Source organism: Staurois parvus, unplaced genomic scaffold (assembly GCF_062004578.1).
Source record: "Staurois parvus isolate SC_StPar_1 unplaced genomic scaffold, SC_StPar_1.0 ptg000671l, whole genome shotgun sequence".
In the NCBI taxonomy this organism is placed as follows: domain Eukaryota; kingdom Metazoa; phylum Chordata; class Amphibia; order Anura; family Ranidae; genus Staurois; species Staurois parvus.
Window position 1 is genome coordinate 3,673,664 of NW_028318467.1, and position 22,821 is coordinate 3,696,484.

Sequence of the window (22,821 nt, forward strand, 5' to 3'; positions counted from 1 at the left end):
AGTGGCCTCATAGGCCCTGATCTCTCCAATAAGAGGAACTGTCATGGCCCATGCCATTACAAGGGATGCTGTTCTTTCCTTGTGATTTGCAATAAAAGTGATCAAAGAAAAAATTTTTTTAAAAAAGGTACAAAGGCAAAAGCCCTCCTTGCTCTTGCACACATACGTAAACAGCGATCACATCTAAAGATATCACCGTGAATGTCAGAATGTGAGAAATTATTTTAGGACCAGACCTCCTATGTAAATCTAAAGTGGTAACCTGTAAAGGCTTTTTAAAGTGTTGCCAATGCATAATTTAATGTACCGTAGTTTGACGCTGCTCCTTGGGCATGCACACTTTTACAACGTGACATGTTTGGCATCTATTTACTCAACTTAACATCTTTTATATTTTTTTTTTTAGAAAAAAATGTGTATTATATTGTGTTAGTGTGCACAAAAATGCATTAAAGTGTATTTTTCCCCAAAAAATTTGCATTTGAAAAACTGCTGCATAAATACCACGTGACATAAATGTGACAATGTTTGGTGGTTCTAAGTAATTTTCTAGCAAAAATATGCTGATTTTTACATGTATGAATGAAATGTCAGAATCTTGTCCTGAGTGTCAAGTGGCTAAAGCAGTTCTTCATCCTCCTGTAATAGGTAGGTCCACATTTGGGTTTCATAATCCCATTTCATAATAAGATCTGAAGTTTCTCAACATGGTAAAATCTATGTGCAGGTGGCAGTTTGACAGACTGTAATGTAAACATATTCTGAGCTTGTTTCCCTGCAGGCAAGCTTTAATTAATAAAACATTGAAAAAAAAGTCATTGCACTCTACAAAAATATGTTTAATAAAAATTTAATCAAACATAAAAATGGAGGAGGGGAGGGAATCATCTGCAATTCCCATGGATACAACAGAAAACTTTTTTTAATAAAAAAAACATTGTCGTTGGTACACATTCATTTAGCATTTTCCAGCTTCTTTAAAACTCTTCAGCAGTGCTTCATCTTCCCGTAGTGCGTAGGTTAGCATTCGGGTCTCATAGTATCGAGAGTCCATCTCTAGGTTCTGGATAACATCATAAAGCAAGTGGGCCCGTTCCACAGTGATCCCAGGTGCATCATGGCCCAGTGCGGTGAAATGTACATGCAGGTGGTAGTATGATGGTTGGTAGTGCAGATATATCCTAAGCTGGTTTCCCCGGAGCCCATAACGCTTCAGAATTGCTTCCTAAAACATAGAGGCATCCCTGAAATTCAGGTCAACCCTTCTACCAGTACATGCAAGTGGGAAAATCACCAACATCTTAGACCAGTTTTCTTTTTAAAGGATTATCAAATATAATTGTCTTTAACACACACTAAAACTATTTTTGATGATTTCACTGAAATTTCCTAAATCTATTGTAAATCCAATCACTTTAAATCTCATATAAGCTTTAACAATTACATATAAGTTTTAAAACCAATTTCCAATCTTGTTAACCTTAACGCCATGTTTACTGTCCCTTTAAGTATTTTGTTTAGCCCAAGACAGCCAATATAAACTATTGCCTTCACTTCGTAGAATGCATGAAGGTGAAAAACCTTGAGCTTTTACAACCACATTAAATTAGATTTTAATGATTGGGTTTAAATTTAAAGTATATACTTGTGTTTTTGTTTACATACAAAATCTGAGTCATTATCTCAGTAAGAATCTCCCAAAAGCACATGGCCTCTCTCCTCTGACATACTCTTTCTGGGGAAGTAAAACCCAACTTATTCAACCTGTAGGCAGGCCATATATTAATCAGGTTGAGAAAAACAAAAAACACTGATCTGATGAGCTATTGAATTCTGCTGGCGGGGAGCCTTCCCTGCTGGCAAAATGCAACAATCTGCGTTGCCAGCTATAGCCGGTGGCACTGATCATTCAGGAAAAACCCAACAGGCTGGCCTTACACAATTTGATCGATAAATGGATTTCTGTACAACCAGTTAGCCCATACATGGATTGAAAATGAATCCTCCTGAACTAGCTGAAATTTCAATTGATGTACGGCCAGCTTAAGTGATAGCACTGCCTAGAAACTGCTCAGCACCCTGAATAATCAGACAACTGATCTTTTATTTAATAGAGTCTCATTCTTTTCCTTACCGTTCCTTCCTTCAAGATATTCCTGAGCAATGGAAGATGGTCAGCGGTGAGATCACGCAAAGACTTAATTCCTTTCTTCTGAGATATAGCAATAAGATACAAATCTTCAACCTAGAAAAATAGCACAAATTTACGTCATATACCTGTGATACTTTTGAAACCTCTTATTCCTAAGGCTGGCCATACATTATGCAATTTTTATTCCTTCAATTCACATTGAAAGAAAGAAAAATTGCTTGATTTCCCCATCAACACAGATGGAGGAATCCCTCCCACTGCACTATTGTATTCTGAAAGTGGAAGGTTTCGCCACCATCAGAATTCAATGACCGCTGCTACTGCCTCAGCCAGCGGTAGGGATCATACGAAAAAAAAAACAAAAAAAAAACCAGACAGACTGGATGTACTGAAGTCAAATGATATATTGACCAGCCTCCCCATAGATCAAAATGCGTCCGGTTCAGAAGGAATATTGACCCATCTATGGCTGGCTTAAATTTCTAGTGTTCAAAGTGACAACTAGAACTGCTACTTGATTAATGCAGTGTTTGTACAGAGGAATTTTCCCCTTACTACTCAAAAGGGTCAGAAACAATCATAAAAACAGAAATAATTTCTAACTTTTCACCACTTCATCCAAACATAATAAAGCTTGTTGATGGAATGTAATGCGCTAACTCTGCGCTTAATTTATTTTTTTAATGTTCTCCAGGTGTTGTTAATGGTGATCAATGCTTTTTTTATTCTAGCAAAAAATGAATCAAACCAATTAGTGAAAAAAGACAGCACAATATATAGAGATTTTCTATCCATATGGCCACATCAGAATATGCAAATTCACATACCAATATATTAAAAAGAAGAAAAAGACAAAACAATAATAAAAAGCGGTTGTGAGGAGGGATGGAGAGAGAGTAAAATGGGATCAATTCACTAAGAGCTCGCATTTTTGTATTTAAATAACTAATGCATTATTTATCTCAAAAGTAGTCAATTCACAAAAAAATGTGTTATTTACCGAATATTTACATATTAATATTTTCAGAGCACTATTGTATTAAGACATTGGCTGATATTATGCTTTCTGGGGCTGGACTGCCTTTTCACCATCTCTCTCATTTGTTCCACCTACCAAGTAGGATGTTGTTTCAGCATTTCCAATTGCGATATGCCACCAGAGCCTAGTTTCCTCAGTTGCTTCTCCTCCAAGCTGATCCTATTGAAGAGCTGCTGGCCCAAGGGTATTTAGCCAAGTACCTTTCGTCCTTGTATGGGGTGCTCCTCAGCGACTCCCCCAAAATAGTCTGACTGTGGGATTTAGGGAAGGAGGATATCTCCTCCCTGGATAAGGAAGATTGTCTGGAACAGAGTCCCAAATTGGTAATTTTCTCTAGGGATAGACTTATACAAGTTAGATCTCTGCATAGAGTGTATTATACTCCTATGTGGCTCTATAGAATGTTCCCGGTGGGTGATCCAGTGTGTTTTCACCCGAGATCCTTTCTACATATATTTTGGGATTGCCCCAAGCTCACTGCATATTGGTCTGACATTTTTGAAGCTGTCAACCTTCGCCTGCAATTATGTATACCTGTTTCATCTGCTGGGGATTCAAGATGCCCAACGTTCCCACCAAATGAAACTGCTGATTTCTTACCTTATGTACCATGCTAAGAAAGGAATTCTACTGAAGTGGACCTCTGTGGTCCCTCCTGCTGTGTCGTCCTGGGAGGCTCTGATTGATGCTGATCTACCTATGTATTAGCTGACCTATATAAACAGGGGTTATCCCTGGAAATGGGACAAGGTGTTTCCTTTTTTTTTGTGCAATTGTTTTTGATTATTAAATAGTTATTTAACTACTACACCTAGATGGCGCTTGTTTTTCCTCTCTCCGGGTATGTGCTAGAGGCCATCCTTGGTTAGATAGTTGCCTACCTGTGCATTGTGTGTTGGGCCCACCCTTACCCTCCCTCTCCAACTTTTCACTTCCTGGCCAATGCAGAGTTCCTCTAAATTTTATTTTCTACATCACTAAAATACCACCTGCCCACACCTAGTGATAAATAACGAATGTGTGTTTTTTAGTGAATTTTAATGATTTATCTCATGTTTTTATCACACATTTTTAACAAATGTGCGGTATTTACCTCACATTCAATATTTTACTTTAATGAACTGACTCTTTTATTAGCTCATGCGATAATGCTGAAAAAGGAGTCATGTGACCTTCATGTTGCAAGCAGTAACCTTTAGTGAATTGACCCATACCTCCCCTGTTAGATTTACAATGACAGTCCCTTCTACTGCATCAAGACCTGCCAAGAGGCAAGGGTGGAGCACTTGTGTCTGACCAGGCTGTGCCACCAAGGGCATGTCTAGACTGTTGTGCCACATCCCCAACACTCATTAAAAGTAATATCAGGACTGTGGTGCGCAATGCTCACCTTTTAAAGGGTTATTTCACCTTTAAGAAAATACTCCTTAATTGCAAATGAATTGGATTTAAAAAATATCAGTTTATGCTCCTCTCATAATGTGAAGTGAAAAAATGCTGCGCTACATGAAACAGTGGTAAAAACAATTATATAACCAAAAAAACAAAGTGAAGAAATAAATATATATATTATAAGAAAAAAAAATTGTAGAAAAATAATATATATATATATATATATATATATATATATATATATATACACACACACAAAAACCACACCAAAAATAAAAAATATTTTAAGTGTGAATCAAAATAAAATTACTTAAAAAATCAAGTTCAATCAATAAAGTGTTCATTCAGTGAACCCTCCTTTGGATAACGAAAAATATGTGCATCTGTCATCAATTCCCTTGCAAAGACATCCTCCACCATATATCTGCTCACCTCACGCAGTGTGACCTCACATTATACAATGTTATGGTCTAACTGCACTGTTGTAAAGTACTACAAGTCTCTATCCCGATGAATGGCAACGTCATGACGTCATCCGCACACTCCTCCCCTTGAGATACATTCCCTTGATAAAGTCACGTGACTAGTGACGAAATGCGTCGGGGAGGAGTGTGCGGATGACGTCATGACCATGCCATTCATCAGGATAGCAGCTTGTATTACTCTACAAATGGCTCTTGAAACGACATGACCGCAGGCAATAGCATTCATTAAGTGGGCCCGTGCTTTGCATTATATTACGGATGGTGTCTGTTTTGAGCTTGTATAGGACTCTGCTGCTGAGATGATACTGCCATCTTGTGTTTAATCAGTAAATCACTGGATCTTCATCGTACCTGGTGCAAAATACACCTCCGGAACATGAGTGTACTTCATTTGTTTTAATTGATGAATAAAAGTTTAAAAGGATAAAGCACTATGTCGAGTTCTTTTTAATGAAGAATATGGCTGATACAATCACGCTTATCAGGAGGGAGCTTACTTTGGAGTCTTCATTCAGCAAGCTGATCTTCTGAGTCCATATGGGGCCAAAAGTGCAGTTAGACGGTAACATTGTACAATGTGAGGTCACACTGCGTGAAGTGACCAGATATATGGTGAAGGATGTCTTTGCGTGGGAATTGATGACAGATGCACATATTTTTCGTTATCCAAAGGAGGGTTCACTGAACGAACACTTCATTGATTGAGCTTGATTTTTTTTTTTTTTTTTTTTTAAGTACTTTTATCATGTTCTATTTTGATTCACACTTAAAATATTCTTTATTTTTTGTGTCGTTTTTGTTTTTCATATATATACATTCATATTAATTTTTTTTTATTGCTTCACTTAGTTTTTTTGGTTATATAATGGTTTTTACTACTGTTTCATGTAGCGCAGCATTTTTTCACTTCACATTATGATTGTATAACTTTCCCCACTGAGACATGGGTTGTGTGCACTAGCAGCTACAGCATTTAACTGTAATTTTTTGTTTTTATTTCACCATAGTTAGTGCTCGAGTTATTCAATTTATGCTCCTCTCATACCTGTAGGCCTTCGTGAATAGGGTGAAGCCTGCCCCAGTGGTACAGGATTGAGCGCCGTTCATCTGAGCCCGGCACATGTGCAGTGCCATCTCTTTTCGCCACAGAAGATCTCAGCAGCTGCAATGCTGTCTCCTGTCACAGCCACTAACTTACTGGAGAGCACAACGCGCATGTGTGGGGCTCAGAAGGATGGGGTTCTCTCCTGTACTGCTAGGGGGCGCTCGACCTAAATGCTAGTTCATCCTAGAAAAGAGGAAAGAATGGAGCTGTACAAAATATCAGAAGTTCTTGGGGCAGGCTTCACTTAAAACCTTTGAGAAAAAAAAAAAAAGGTCTACAGGTTCGGGAGAAGAAAAAAGCCTCCTTCATATGGCCATGTACACGGTGCAGCAAGAATCAGCGAAGCTAACTGCATCCAGGCTTGGGCATCTGTCCCTAACCACAGCTAACCGCTCTGTGTGCGCATGTGAACAGCAGTCACTACTATCAGCCCACCATTAGTTTAGAACAGTGGTTCTTAACCTTGTTGGAGGTACTGAACCCCACCAGTTTCATATGCGCATTCACCGAACCCTTCTTAATTGGAAAAATAAAATATGATTTTTAAAATTCAAAACATAGGTATATATTTATACATAGGTGCCCAAAATGAACAAAACCGTTAAGAACAAAGTACAAAACCATTAAAACATGATTTTCACACAAAAACAAAAACAGAATAATGAATATTTACTGCACGAATCATATGAGTTGGGTGTGGGTCTTCACCTCCGCCGAACCCGCGAGACTGACTCACCGAACCCCTGGGGTTCGATCGAACCCAGGTTAAGAACCACTGGTTTAGAAGGACCCCTGATGACATCAGACGTTGCTGACAAAACATGTTAGTTGGAGCTTCTGCGATATGTCACTTCTGGTTGGAGGAATGCAAACCGGCGTTCCTTTTTGGTGATATACATGTTTGAATGATTTTACTTGATGTAAGTGTAATTTTAAAGTGTTTTTTTTTTTGTAATAAATAATCCTTACTACATTATGAGGAGGTCCTCTAGTTCCCTCTGTGAGGGAGATTTTTTGTTTAGAGTCTCTTGCTGCATATTACCCTTGTCGATATCTGATGTGGTCCATATATGCAAATAGCCAAAATGGGAGGATTTGATCCATTTCAAGCATACATGACCTTCTTTAGGAGAAGAGGTCCTATATTTCTGGTGAGTGCGGTGTGGTATCGTTTCTGGGAAGAGAGGAAGAGCACTTATTTCTTGGGTGTCTTTACTTTTGCACACTGGGAACATGGAATTCAGAAGCATTCACATTGTCATTTAATTTGCACCTAATTGCATAGAGGTATCGGGCATTTGTGATACGGATTTAATTATTTATACAGTTGTGCTCAAAAGTTTGCATACCCTGGCAGAAATTTTGGCATTGATATTGCAAATATGACTGATCATGCCAAAAAATGCTCTTTTATTGAAGGATGATGATCATATGAAGCCATTTATTACCAAATAGTTGTTTTGGCTCCTTTTAAAATCCTAAAGATAACAGAAATCACCCAAATGGCCATGATCAAAAGTTTCCAGGAATGTTTGGTCTTGGTACAGACACACAAGGTGACACCCACAGGTTAAAATGCCAATTAGAGATTAATGTCCCACATCTGTGGATTTTTAAATTGCAATTAGTGTCAGTGTATAAATAGTCAATTAATTTGTTAGCTCTTACGTGGAAGCACTGATTAGGCTAGATACTGAGCCATGGGGATCAGAAAAGAACTGTCAAATGTCCTGCGTAACAAGCTAATGGAACTTTATAAAGATGGAAAAGGACATAAAATGATGTCCAAAGCCTTGAATATGCCAATCAGTACTGTTAAATCACCTATTTAAGAAGTGGAAAGTTCAGGGATCTCTTGATACCAAGCAAAGGTCAGGTGGACCAAGAAAGATTGCAGCCATAACTGACAGAAGAATTGTCCAGGACTCAAAGAAAAACCCACAGGCAACCTCAAAAGAAATACAGGCTGCTCTGAAAAAAGATGGTGTGGTTGTTTTTAAGGAGTACAATACGGTGATACTTGAACAAAAGTGAGCTGTTTGGTCGAGGTGCCAGAAAGGAGCTTTTACTGCACCAATGCTACAAAAAATCCCAGTTACAATATGCCTGACAACACCTTGACATGCCTAACCAGTCCTTTTTGTGTCATTGATGCAGTAAAGGCTTCTTTCTTGCACCTCGACCATGCAGCTCATTTTTGTTCAAGTGTCATCATATTGTGTTCCTTCAAAACAACCACACTGTCTTTTTCCAGAGCAGCTTGTATTTTTCTTGTGGTTACCTATGGGTTTCCCTTTGTATCCCGAACAATTCTTCTGGCAGTTGTGGCTGCAATCTTTCTTGGTCTACCTGTACTTGGCTTGGTATCAAGATAACCCCGAACTTGTGTGTCTGTACCAAGGTCAAACATCCCAGGGTATGTAAACTTTTGATCAGGGCCATTTGGGTGATTTCTGTTATTATGATTTAAAAAGGAGCCAAACAACTATTTGATAATAAATGGCTTCATATGATTATCATCCTTCAATAAAAGAGCATTTTTTGGCATGATCAGTCATATTTTCAATATCAATGCCAACATGTTACAATTTCTGCCAGGGTATGCAAACTTTTGAGCACAACTGTAATATATTGCACTTAGTTTGTGCTGGTAACAGATTTTTAGCACTGTTATTGCAATTTATAAGGGATTTAGGAAGCATGTTACATATATTTTATGTTTGTATGTTTTCAGGCTTTTCAAGCTTGCCAATGGGCAGCTCCACATTTATATGTGGTTTGTAGGAAACGCGAACTTGGATATTTATCATTAGTTCAGAAGGGCTGAGAGACCACTGCTGATCGCATGAACCAGTCATTCCAGCAGCAAGAACCTGTTGATTCTTGTCACAGGAGTCTAGTGGCCACATGTAACTAGACGTGAAAGTGGCCTATATGTCACACTTCTATAATAACATCTGCTGAAATGAAAAGAAACACTGCAATAAGGTCACTCTACTGAGCTTACTACAAACCTGCTTCTGATTCCACTTGAAATCAGGAAGGAGTATAAAGCCATTATCTGGATCTGAGTTCTCATATACAATGCGGTCAGCCTCTGCCTTCTTCTCCAGAATGTTATAGACCCACTGTAAGACAAAGGACAGAAAGAAGACTCAGTTATGTTAAACTACTGGTTCAAACCCCCTCAAAGTGAGCGGCAATCCCCCCAGGATTATGATCATTTCTATCATAGACAGCTATCACCAAAACTTTTATTCCAGCAGGAAGATGTAGCACGTATTCCTGTTCTGGTGACAACTCTAAAATTTTGCATTTCCCATCACTTTCTGTCTTGGTGACAACGGTCATCAGTACTTCACTGCATCATCACTGGCACTAGATAAGACAGATCCTTAGTGGAAACTACTTCAGTCTGAGGATACACATAGGCTCTCGCATGTATGGACTGCTCTGACATACTGGGTACCTTCTAAAGAGTAGTCTTGACTCTGCATGTGATTGATTAAGGACATGTGTCCAAACACAACATACTATGATCCATTACATGCAGAATACCTGCACAAATTAAACCGCATTGTTCCAAGAAATGTGTTGGATCAGCATATGCAAGATTATTGGGTGTACACCACAAACCAATATGGTTTTGTAATGCATCTTTTCATGACATCAACAAAGAATGTTAAAGCTGAAGTTTAGGTATGGACTATTTTGCATGGATACATTGGTCCAGCCTGGACCAGTGTAAGCATGCATGGGCATGCCTGGTCAATCCCGGTGGAAGCAAGAAATTGCTACTACACTAATTTCTACTAGCTTTCGGGTCCTGTGGCAAGCCACTGACATACTGCTTAGTGAACAGAGGGTTGTTTGCTCGGCTCAAGAGCTGTTCAAAGAACACCTTGCATTTTCTCAACAAATGAGAAGCATTCTCTGATAGGAGAAGTGAAGACGTAGGGTTGTGACCTTGTCCAAACAGAGAATACTTTGCATTTTCATAATAAATGCAAAGTGTTCTCTGAATGGTGCTGGTGCCAAGCAAGCAACCTCCTGTGTTCACTATGCAGCACGGTAGTCATCCTGGAACCTAGCAGTGATCACTGTAGTATCAGTGCCTAAACAGTGATTTCAGCTTTCTACAAGGATCAGCCAGGTATGGCATATACATACTTATATTGCACCAATATAACTATGAAAAGTAGTCCATACCGCAGGTTTGCTTTAAAAAAAAAAAAAAAAAAGAGGAATTAAACTTTTTTTTTTTTAAATAATTAAATGGGCTCCAAAGAGCTTTATGCCATAATATACTAGTATGCACCACATATTAGCACATTATGGCAGACTTACCTGTCAAATTATGCCCTCCACTGTCAGGGGCGCTTCCAACTTCCCCTGGTCTCCCTTCCGGGTTCAGTGTGTCTGACTACTATAATGGTCAAGCTGCAAGGATATCACTCTCACACATGTTCACGGGAGTGACATCATCTGAGCACAGAGGGGTTGGCGTAAATGTACACTGAGCTGTGCATGTGCAGCTCAATGAAAATTACTGCTCTAACCCCCAGCCTTCCCTCTATACTTTGCTAAGCCCGTTCTCAATCAAGCAAGTACAATAGCAGTGGCTCTCACAGCCCTCTTCCTCCTCACTGGCTCAGAGACAGCAGTGTGAGCCATTGGCTCCTGCTGTTGTCAATCACAGCCAGTAAGGAGAGGCAGAAGTGGTGCTAAGCCACACTGTCTGTGTCAATGGAGCTTGCCACGGGGGCACTTGATGAGGGGGAGGAGCCAGGAGTGCTGACGGGGGACAAGAAAAGAGGAGGATCAAAAACTATTGCACAGAGCAGATACGTATGACAGGTTTGGTTTTTTTTGGAAAATAATAATTGAAGATCACTTTAAATGTTAAATATTTACATACCACAAATATCTCCTTGTTTGAGTCTATGTTTTGATCATCATAAATCCTCTCCTAGACAGTTGTCACGAGAATAGGTGTCCCCATTGGAAGAGTTCCCCTCTAATACTGTTCTGGTGACAATTGTAAAATGTTGGACTTCCCATCATTTTGTGCTCCTGTGACAATGGTCACTAGGATAAGTAGAGTAGGGGGTGAAACTCCACAGTGGGGACAGCAAAGAACCTGACCTAATCCTTCCCCCACTCCACTATATGACTATACATATTGGACAGATCTATCTAACATCTTCCCTGGAACCTATAGCTGCCCAAGCAGGCATCAGTGAATTCTGAGACCTTACATACCCCAGATGTGTGCAATATTGTACAGATGCTGACTTCAGCCTCCACTCACCTGGATGCTAAAGCTCTGAGACTCTATGAAAGGTAATGTGATGTTCTTATAATCCTCCCCTGATTCCTGGATTAAGTAGACCTCCTGGTGGAGATATTTCTTGATGTGCTTTTCTGTGGCCGGTCTAATAACTGTCGTTTTAATTTCTGGATAAAAGAAATAAAAAACAGCATTCACCATAAACAAAACCCTACACATTGACCAGTCACTAAAGCAAAAGTCACCAAAAATACAAACAAACAAAAAAGACAACTTTAAACCTCAAGTAGGGGACTCTATTAGCATACATTAAGACTGTACATTATAACAATTATATATTTTTTTAAATGCAAGCAGTGTAAGTACCTGACTTTGTCATGGTATCAGCCTCTTGTATAGCAAAGCACAGACTGTGAGAGGAAGAAGCAGCACAAAAAGTCAAATGGTTGTGCTGCCGTGCAAGGAGGATGCCGACAGGAGAGATGATCTCAGTCTACTGCTTCTCATTTATTGTCCAGTCACAGGGTGGGGGAGGGACAAGATCTGTAAGAGATACTGTTTGCCCCTTTATGGTAACTTAACCAGTCCCTGATGATGCCTGAGCAAAGATAGCAGTCCTACTGGAGAGAAAAGAATGTGGATGAAGGCATGGTCAAGGGGGAGAACTGTGATCTTTGTGAGTGGTAATAAATATCTGGTAGGGTTACACTCTTGCCATGCAATATGATTTCTTCCACCAGCCCTACGTCACTACAGAACACAACCAGGGCATAGCAGTCAGTAAGTGGAACTAGGTAACCTACTTTGTTGGGGGAGTGAAGCTGATGCTGTGAGTGAGGCCACTGCTCCCAGAAATAGTGTGCAGTGAAGAAATGGCAAACCCAGATACTCCTGCGCTTAGGGGTGGACTCTGTATAGATAAGACCACATCACAAATTTCTTGGGATATGCACACCTTGCTGTCCTCAAATGACAGGGGAAGTGGAGAAAAATAAACAGAGGGCGCACTCCGAGCTGGTGTTGAGGATGAAACGCGTCAGCCCGTTGGAGGTCTAGAGGTTCCGTTACGGACAGACACGTAGTGCAGATTGGACAGAGCTGTTCTTTCACAATGTACCTTTGACTGTATTGTCATTTTGTGAGTACAATACCTACTTTTATTATTTAATAAATACATTTAAGGTAATGCACTAGGCCGGTGCGCCCTCTGTTTGTTTTTCTCCACTAAGATATAGTGTGCACCCTGGAAGAGCCCAGCTTCCACCTATTGCTTCTCACATATACATCCTGCTTGCTAAGAGATTCTTTTAAGCACAAGTCTATCTATGAGGTCTGTCACTGTGTGCTTTGAGGGGAAGTCTCCACTCACCGTTCAGCTCCGCTGGAGGACTCAGGTGGTAAACTCCATAGATGTCATTCTTCAGCTGTCGTGTCATTGCTGGGTTGTTGCCAAGAAGACTGGACACAGATTCAGCCTGGAAGGGCGTCCTCTCCAGGATGACAACGGCATCTTCTGTGGCCTCGCCATCACCACTCACCTGGAAACAGAATGCACATGGCACGGTTCAGGAACAAGGACCTAATCCAGATCTAGGTGCTCTGTTTGGATTATGGACCTCCATGCTGCTGCAGGCTTCAGTTTAGATGCCACAAACTCAATCTTTCTAAAACTATGCTCATGATATAATCTGGGTTTCCTGATTGTGGCAGCAGTGGAACATGCTTGTGTAATGTGTGCCGAAATGGCTCCTTGTATGTTCTACCTGAAGCCTGTGCTTTTTCATTAGGGTGACGAGAGGAACACGTTCCGGAGGCAGTGACAGAGGTTTGTCACCCTGTAACAGGAAGTGCTCAAATACCTTCACGGCAGGATTAACAGGGATTATTAAAGAATTATATTTGCCTCCCGTGCAAGTTTATATTTTATTTGTGTGGTTCTAGTCGTAAAGAGAACCAGCCACAATTGGGCCTATGACAGAACAGAATATTCAGTGTTAAAGTGAAACTGCGAACAGGCAGGCTTTTTATTGCAGAAGAGACATACAATGTCTCTTCTGCAAAAAAACCCCCAAACTCCCCCCAAAAAAACAACTTGCAGTCCTGTTTGAATCCCCCTGCAGAATGTACACAGATTTGTGCACGCTCAGCTCCATTTACATGATTGGCGTTGTGCCAGTGGGCTGGTATGAATGACTCTCACACGTGTGGAAGTGACATCATCCTGCATCGGCCATTCAAGGCAGCCAAAGGCCGGCACCCAGGATGTTGGAGCATAGGTGAGTGTTTGTACCTTTAGTTCCCCTTTAAATTATTATTGTGCGGTCTTACCTGAGAAAAATGTAGATTACTTTGTTTTGTTTTACTTAATTTTTTGTTTTAAAACTTTGTTTTACTTAGGAACCTAAGGCTACGTTCACACTAGCCTTGTTTGCTAGCGGCAGAAAGGCGTTTGGGAAGCGTTTTTACCGCTTCCCAAACGCCTCGGACAATTCTACCCATTGCAGCACATGGTGCTGTTCTAACGGGAGCGTTAGCGGCGCGGTGCGGCAAAACGGACACCTCTGGTCGAGTCAGGAGGCGTTGAAGCCTCCTACTCTAGTTTATGGTGCCGCTCCGCAAACGCCCGGCCGGCGTTTGCGGTGTGGTTGCGACGCGGTTGTGGGGCGTTTGCGGAGCGGTAACAACATTCAAACTTCATTATAGGCGTTTGTGGGGCATTTTTAACGCTCAACAAAAGCCTAGCGACCGCCACTAAACCGTGCATACGGCGTTTGTGGAGCGTTTTCCGAGCGTTAAAAAAAGCTCCGCAAACGCCGGACCAACGCTTGCCAACTGCTATAGGGGCGTTTGGCAAGCGTTGGTAAAACAGTCAAGTGTGAACGAGCCCTAAGAGTGCCACCCCCTTAAAACATATTTGTGGGGATACTAACTGATTCAGCTGCAAAACCATTTTTTTATTTTAGCCAATTATTCTTTAACCACTTGGCCTGGTCAGGGAGGGGGTAAAACCTTCCAGTGGGCATTTTTTGCTATTGGGCACTGCGCTATTTAACTGGTAATTGCTCAGTTATGGGTACACTGCACCCAAATCAAATTTATATCATTTTTTTAAAACACAAATAGAGCTTTCTTTTAGTAGCACCACAGATCACCACTGCTTTTTTTTATTTTTTTTATACAAAACGTAAAGCCCGAAAATGTTAAACAGTATTTTTTACTTTCTGCGATAAGGCATTCAATAAAAAAAATCTAAAAAATATTTTTTTTTTCATAAAATGTAGGCTAAAATGTATTCTACAATATAGTTTTGGTGAAAAAAATCCCAGTTAGCATATTTTAATCTGTTTGCATGAATGTTATAGTGTCTACAAATGATGGTGTATATATATTTGAATTTCTATTTATTTTTATACTAGTAATTTTAGACTAGAATTTTTATTTATTTTTATACTAGTAATGGCAGATTAGTGATTTATAGCAGGATTATGTTCGTACGCTGGGCAATCACTGACACTTTGTGGGAACTGACTAAATGACACTGAAACTAATACAGTGATCAGTGCTAATAGTATACACTGACACTGTACTAATGACACTGGCTGGGAAGGGGTTAACATATAGGGGCAATCAAATGGTTAGCCATGTGTCTAACAATGCTTGACATGTTTACTGTGTGCTGATTTTACTAAGGGATGTGCTGGTTTTTATTCCCTGCTTTGCAGGACAGAGCCCTGTGTTGTCTACAATTACAGAGCTCTGTCCTGTCATCTGCTTCACCAACCAGCGGGTCCCAGCCGTCGATCATTGGCCAGAACTCAATGATCAGCTTGAGCTGTAACTAATCACAGCACAGCCAGGGCGGTGGGATGTGCGCCCCCTACCCGGGAGAGCTGAATCATGTATCAGATACACGATCATCCAGCGCAGAGAGGCTGCTTTGCCTCCATACTTCACATGGCTAGACTACAATACATGTATTATTAAAGTGTATGTAAAGCTAGGTTCACACTAGAATGTGATGCAGGAAACCCACATTCTGTGTACAGTTCTTGCACCACTTTAAAACACACTGCACTTGCGATCTGCAGGGGTTGCCAATGTTAAGGATACCCCAAACGCAGGTCACAAACACAGTGCTTTTGGCTGCACCAGATCGCATTGTACAAAAGTGGAAAAGGTGAAGTTAGCACTGGCAGTCAGTGTAAAAGGACACTATGTAGGCCACTGACCACAAACCTAAAAGGGATACTTCACCACTAAACACCAAAATAAGGGGGAGGAGGGGGGGAATGTTCATAGTCTCATCAGTTGCTGATTGTGAAGTAGTCGCAAACTGGTTTAATAACATTCTCCTTATGTCCGCAGCAATGATTCTGGTATCATCTTTTTCAGCCAGCTTTCCAGTAAAAGTGATCTGAGTGGCTATACAGCTGCCTGATCACTTATACGGTGCTTAAAAGGGCCCCCTCCCACCATTCCTGGGCTCTCCTTTTCCACTTGGACTTCTGTACTTGGTCGGGTCAGCTGCACACAGAGGAGGAACATCCACTTCTGATGAATGAAGCTGGAAGCAACAAAGCTTGTGTCACTTCTGGTTCAGTGTCCAGAGTCCAGCCAGGAAAGCAGCCAATCAAATCAATCTAGGTTTGATCAACTGCCTTGGAGGACAGAGGAGAGACTAGGGTCTAATACATGCCAGATCTCTCAGTAAAGAGTACCTACCCCTGCCCCAGCTATCACAAGGCATGTTGTTCACCCTTTGAGATAGCAAGAATGTTGAATGAAAAAAAAAAAATGTTTAAAGTATAAAAAATACATTTAAATAATATAAATGTAAAATAATTGATGACAAAAAAGATTTCTAGTCCCGGCCTATGTCTGGCTGTCATTCAGAAGTTGGGAGGCAGGAGAGGAAGAGAGCGGCGCCGGCACAGCGAGGGAGCTTGAAGGCAAATAAAAAGTGTAATGTGACGGAGGAGGGGGAGATGTGCAGCATGAAGGGGTTAATGTGCTGCCACTGCTCACTGATGCATTAGTGGCCAGTGGCAGTTAATTGACCCCTTTGTGCTGCATTAGTGGCACCAGTGTCAATCAAAGTAGAATTCCAGCTTTATTGAGCCCTTGTTCATTTAATTACTTTAACCACTTGCTGATCGCCCTATAGCAGAAATACTGCTAGTGTGGCAGTGGTGTGCAAAATCACACACACATATATATATATATATATACGTGATTCCGCATTTCCGGGTAAGGGACACACGCTCTACAATCGCCGCCATTCGTGGCTGTGGCTGTCAATCACCGGGCCCTGGCCAGTAGTTACTGGCTGGCACCCGGTGATTTCCAAGGATCTCCAACGGGGAGGAAGATTGTTTTGTTTACTAACAGTCCTCCTCCCTGTCAGCTCGGGCACACTGCTCTGAATGGCTGTGCACATTACAGCCATCCACAGCACTGTGATCAGTGAATCACACACATCCCACCCCCTAGTAAAGGATGGGAAGCCCCCTAGTAAAACACTCCCAGCACACAGTTAACCCTTTGATTGCCCCTCATGTTAATCCCTTCCTGCCCAGTGCCATTAGTACAGTGTTAGTGCTTGTTTTTAGCACTGTTCACTGTATTGGTGTCACTGGGGATGTCAGTGACACTAAGTCAGTTCCTCCAGTGTCAGAATGTCCGCCTCAGTCCCGCTAGAAGTCGCTGATCCCTGCCAATACTAGTAAAAATGAAAGAAAAAAAATCCCAGTATCTATACCGCCATTTTAAACGCTATAACTTTCACGTAAACCAATTAATTTACACGTATTGGGATTTGTTTTTAGCACAGACATGGAGCAGAATACATTTTGGCCTAAATATATGACGAAATTTGATTTTTATAATTTTTCTATGGGACATGTTTAATAGCAAAAAAGTCAAAAATATTGTTTCTCTATAAAAAGCTCAGACGATCAAATACCACTGAAAGAAAGCTCAATTTGTGGGGGGAAAAAAAGGACGGAAATTTAATTTGGGTGCAGCGTTGCATGACCGCGCAATTGTCAGTTAAAGTAACGCAGTGCTGTAACACGAAAAATGGCCTTGTCAGGAAGGGGGGAAATCCTCATGAGGGCAAGTGGTTAAAAAAAAAAAACGCAAAAAAAGGGTGTGCCACCCCGGGGGTCTCTGATCTCCTCCATGTTGCTCAGATAGATCTCCACTTCTCACAGGTTTTATTTAGTCTGTCGGCATTTCCCAGGTGTGCGTCATTTTGAACCTCGACATGTTAGGTATCTATTTGCTCAGCGTAACATCATCTTTTATAATGGGTATTAGATTGTGTTTGTTTGCACTGAAATGCATTTAAGTATATTTTTCCCTGAAAATGTGTGTTTGATAAATGGCTGCGCAAATATTGCATGGCATAAAACAACCGCAGTGCCCACCATCTCCCAGGGCCTACGCTTCAGACAACGGATATTTGGGGGGCGGAGTCATTTTCTAGCATAAATAATGACTGATTTGAACATGTGGCCCGGGCAGGAAGAGGTTACATGAACGTCTCTGGTTTCCAATGCACTGATATGAATGAAATCCCACACAACCTTCAGGAACCTTCCTTCTGCCCACCGAAGTGTATTATGGATGGAATAGCAACTCTGACATTCACCAGTACAATGATCAACCTTCTGTCCCTTCCCACCGCAAAGTGGAGCAATGGTACAGTCCGAGCGCCCCCTCCGCAGCAGTGGTACAGTCCCAGCGCCCCCTCCGCAGCAGTGGTACAGTCCCAGCGCCCCCTCCGCGCCAGTGGTACAGTCCCCCGTTGGTGAGTTTTCCCGCCCTGGTACCTTTCCGTGGAGAAAGATGGTTTTGTCCCGCGCAGACTCCCTTAGAACGGCGGTCAGACGGAAGCCTGGAAGAGGGCGTTCTCCCCCCGCTGGGGTCTCCCCGGGGCCGTTGTTGCCGGCTTCATCATCCCGCTTCCTCTTCTCTCCCTTCTCAGCCATTGTGTTCCTGAACATGTGCAGTACGGTCAGAGCTGAGCGCCACCTGCTGCTCCGCTCCGTATACTACAGCTGGCTGGCCATGCCTCTTTGCTGCCATGAATGATCGCAAATAGCGCCATCTAGCACGTAACATGTTATTTGCAGGCTCCGTGCACACTACGCTTTTTATGAACGATGGCCGTTAGCTGTGCAAACCCGACTTTGAAATCGTGTGACTTACGGTGAAGTCGCACAATTTCAAAGTCGGGGACCCAGCTGACTTCACGTGCGATTTGCAAGACATCTTAAATAGATGTCTATGCAAATTGCACCAAAAGTAGTAATTGCTGCGGCTCGGACCACGTCAGGACCGCACCGATATGACCGCTTTAACCTCCCTGGCGGTATGATTATTTCAGATTTTTTGTGCTGAAAGCGGTACCATTATGCATGGAAATATGTAGTTTTTTTATTGTAGGCCTCTCATTTTTAGGAATAACTCACTGAAATCTGTCCGAACAAGAGTCTAGTAAACATCCCGGTTATGATAAAACTTGAAACACGAAATCATAAATTATAATTTAATAAATAATCATAAAAAATTATATAATAATAATACATTTAATTCAATAATATAATCACACCAAAAACATAAATGTGAAATATAGCGCCAAGTTCGCACATCACTGAGCAAAGTCGCAAAATCGTTTTCAGTGTCTGATGACGAATTTCCCCCACGAATCATTATCACTCAATTCTGCAAGTGGTTCTGATTTACTATCGCTGTTCTCTAGCTGATCTAAAACCGCTTTTGACCTAAAGGGATGCTTTTTGGACGCCATGGACATTTCTCAGTTTCCAGGCAGAAAGAATGGTACAAATGCAGGCAGGGCGCCGGACAAAGCACTCGGGACAAAATGTATGTGAAATGGTTTGATACAGGAATGTTTTACTATGTAATAATTGTTTTTAAAAAATGACATTTTTTAAAACGTTCAAATTTGCCGTCGGTTCCGGCGCCCGTACGTCCCGACCTCATAGGGACTGGATGCCGGCATCGGCCGGAGGAGATGGCCGGGGACGCTGCAGGGGACACATCGCGGGAGCGAAGGACAAGGTAAGCGCTGCAGGGAATCCCTGAGCAACGCCGCATGGTATTCCCGAGTGTAGCTCGGGGTTACCGCTTTTGGTACTGAAACTTTACCCCGAGCTACACAGGGAGGTTAATAGGGTGCAACTTGGCATGCAAATTTCATGCCAAATCGCACCCGATGTGACCGGAGTGTTAAGTCATGTTAAAAACATGAGTTTTTTTTAGTGTTTTTGTATTAGTGTTTAGTGGCGTTTTTCTGCTTTTTTTTTTAGCATTTTTAGCTTTTTTTTACCCCAAAAATTTTCTTTTGCTCAAAAAAACTTCAAAAAATGCCGGTTTGCTGTGTTTTCTGCATTTTTCAGCATTATAGCATTTTTATAGCTAAAAAAACTCATCTAGAAACCCACTAGTTCCGGGTTTTTTCCAGCCAAAAAACACCCCTGCAAAAAAAATGCTGATTAAAGCCTGTGTGTGCATGGATACATAGGATAACATGCTGGGGGGTTTACTGGCTGTAGAAAAAAAATGTCAAAAGCCAAAAACAGCCGCTGTAAAAACATCCAGTGTGCATGAGGACTAAAAATGCTCTAACTCTCTAAAACTCAGGAAACCAGCATTTTTAAGCTTTTTTTGAGAAAAAAATATATTTTTGTGTAAAAAAAATGCTAAAAAAATTCAAACACAGTAAAATGCAGCTAAACACTAATGCAAAAAAGCTATAAAACGCTGAAAAACCATGTTTTTAACGTGACTTTACATAGCTACTGCTACCAGTATTATTAAAATGCCCGTGTGCATGGAGCCTAATAATGCTTATTATGATGATTACCGCTGTTAGGCCCCATTCACACCTGAGCATTTTGTAGCACAAAGCTTGAAGCCTCGAAATGCTCAGGGGGGGGGGAATCAATATTACTCCATGGAGATGGTTCATATCTCCACTCCAAGTCACCTAAAGCAGAACGCCTTTGGCGTTTATTTATTAATATAGAAAAGAATAGAAACGTGATTGGCATGTTTTGCGCAATTTTCTGCTCAAATAAAAAAAAATAATAATATATGAATAAATAAATGTAAAATAAATACACATATAAATAAACAAATCCCAATAAATCATAAATAAATAATAATTAACTCCTAACCTTAAAACAAATTAATAACGTATTATTATTAATATAATAATAAACACCCGAACAAAAAATACATTATTCATAATAATAAATTATTGGTATTATTATTTTATTACTTTTTTAGGTTTTAGGGGTTAAGGTTATGAGTTTATTATTTCAAGTATTTATGATTATTTTTATTTGTGTATTTAATTTACATTTATTTTCTATTATCACCCTAACCCCTAACAAAACAATAAATAAATAATAAGAAAATAATAAATAAAATACTATATATATATATATATATATATATATATATAAAATAAGAAAATACTAACCCCAACCCAAACCCCTAATTCTAACCCTAACCTTAACCTTTTCTCTAACCCCTTACCCTAAGAAAAACCAAAATAATAATAAATGAATAGTAATAAAAAAACCGAAGGCTGATGGAAAACTAAAAAAAACAGAAAAACCTAGCAACAAATGATGCAACAGATGATATTTTTCTCTATTGGCTAATAAAAAAACTGCAAACTCCAAAATGGATAAAAACTATATGAAAATGAGCAAAAATTGCTGTAAAATATGAGCAGAAAATCACACAAAAAATGCTATGTTCAGATGTGAATGGAGCGTAAAAGTGGTAGTAAACCGCAGGAAAGAAATAGAAAATCCCCTGCAAGGTAATGTCATAAAGTGTTAGTATGCATTGCAAACTAGCACATTATGTAAAACTTACCTTAAAATGAAGCCCTTTAGCGGCGCACTGTTACCGCTGCAGAGGCTTCCATCTTCACTCTGTCTTCCTTCTGGGTTCACGAGCTCCAAATGTGTGACAGGCCGGGCCACGATGACGTCGTAGTATGCTGTTCCTTTAGAGTGCATGCACCAGCTTAAAAAGCATATCTCCTAAACGGTGCAGGTTCAGGAGATCATCATTTTACCTACAGGTAAACTTTATTATAAGCTTACCTGTAGGTAAAATAAACAAAAAATAAAAAACAGTTTACTACTACATTAATATTTTTATTTTTTTATTTCAGGTACTTATATAGCGCCTTCAATTTACACAGCGCTTTACATATATATATTGTACATTCACATCAGTCCCTAACCCTCAAGGGGCGTACAATCTAAGGTCCCTAACTCACATTCATACATACACATACTAGGGCCAATTTAGACAGGAGCCAATTAACCTACCAGCATGTCTTTGGAGTGTGGGAGGAAACCTGAGTACCCAAAGGAAACCTACGCAGGCACAGGGAGAACATGCAAACTCCAGGCAGGTGGTGCCATGGTTGGGATTCGAACCAACAACCTGAATACTGCCAGGCGGAAGTGTTAAACATTTAGCCACTGTGCTGCCCACAATCATTATTATTTTTATTATTATTATTAATAATAATAAATAGATGTATAGGAGCCCCAAAAGTAGAGTTAAAGCCTAAACTTTTTATTATTTTTAATTTGGATAAAACATTTAGAAACAAAAATGATGGACATTTTTCAGGTGTTCCCATAATGAAAGTCTAAGGGGTCAACAGCGCATGATCCTGCGACATAGCTCCCATATGGCACATAGTCATAAAGTGGGCAGAGAAACAAGCAGGGAAATCACACAAAAATCCCTTGTAAAATCTCCTGAATACGATACACTCAGTGTAAATGTAGCTTTAGAAATGGTTGTGTATTTGTTCCTATAGAATTCAATGGGAACAACTGAAAATGTGCATTTTTCTTCTGGTAATTAGCTTTCCACTGGTGAAAACAAAAACACTTTAGTCTGAAAACACCCAATAAATGTGTACGGACATACGTAAACAACGCAACAAAAAAGCTCAAAGAATTCAGGCTGAATCTAGCCATAGTTTTGTGGAACTATTATGTTATACAGCAATTTTGAATGTAAATGTTATTTTTGCAGAAACACACTACAGTCCATTCAACATGGTTTCCTATGGAACATGTTCACATCCGTGCATTTTTGATCTGCGTTTTTGGAAAGGGTCAAGGACTTTTTTAAAAGCAAAAAGCAGCCTTTTTGCTACAATGCATGTCTTTTTGCTGAAATGCATGGTAGTGCGTTTTTGCCGCATTTTGCATTTTTATTCTGCCGAGCAACAAAAAAAATTCCACTTTAACAAAAAAAAAAAGCTGAAAAAAAAGCAAAATGCGA

General features: G+C 40.4%; 1 protein-coding gene across 1 annotated transcript; it reads right to left on the reverse strand.

The window, feature by feature from the left end:
* Positions 1 to 818: 818 nt before the first annotated feature.
* Positions 819 to 18,478, reverse strand: DCPS (decapping enzyme, scavenger). Its single transcript, XM_089652105.1, has 6 exons — positions 18,297 to 18,478; positions 12,833 to 13,001; positions 11,485 to 11,630; positions 9,188 to 9,301; positions 2,135 to 2,245; positions 819 to 1,225 (listed from the first exon to the last, which is right to left on the reverse strand). Exons 1-6 carry the CDS (start codon positions 18,468 to 18,470, stop codon positions 959 to 961), a joined length of 981 nt encoding a protein of 326 aa, XP_089508231.1. The 5' UTR covers positions 18,471 to 18,478; the 3' UTR covers positions 819 to 958.
* Positions 18,479 to 22,821: the final 4,343 nt, after the last annotated feature.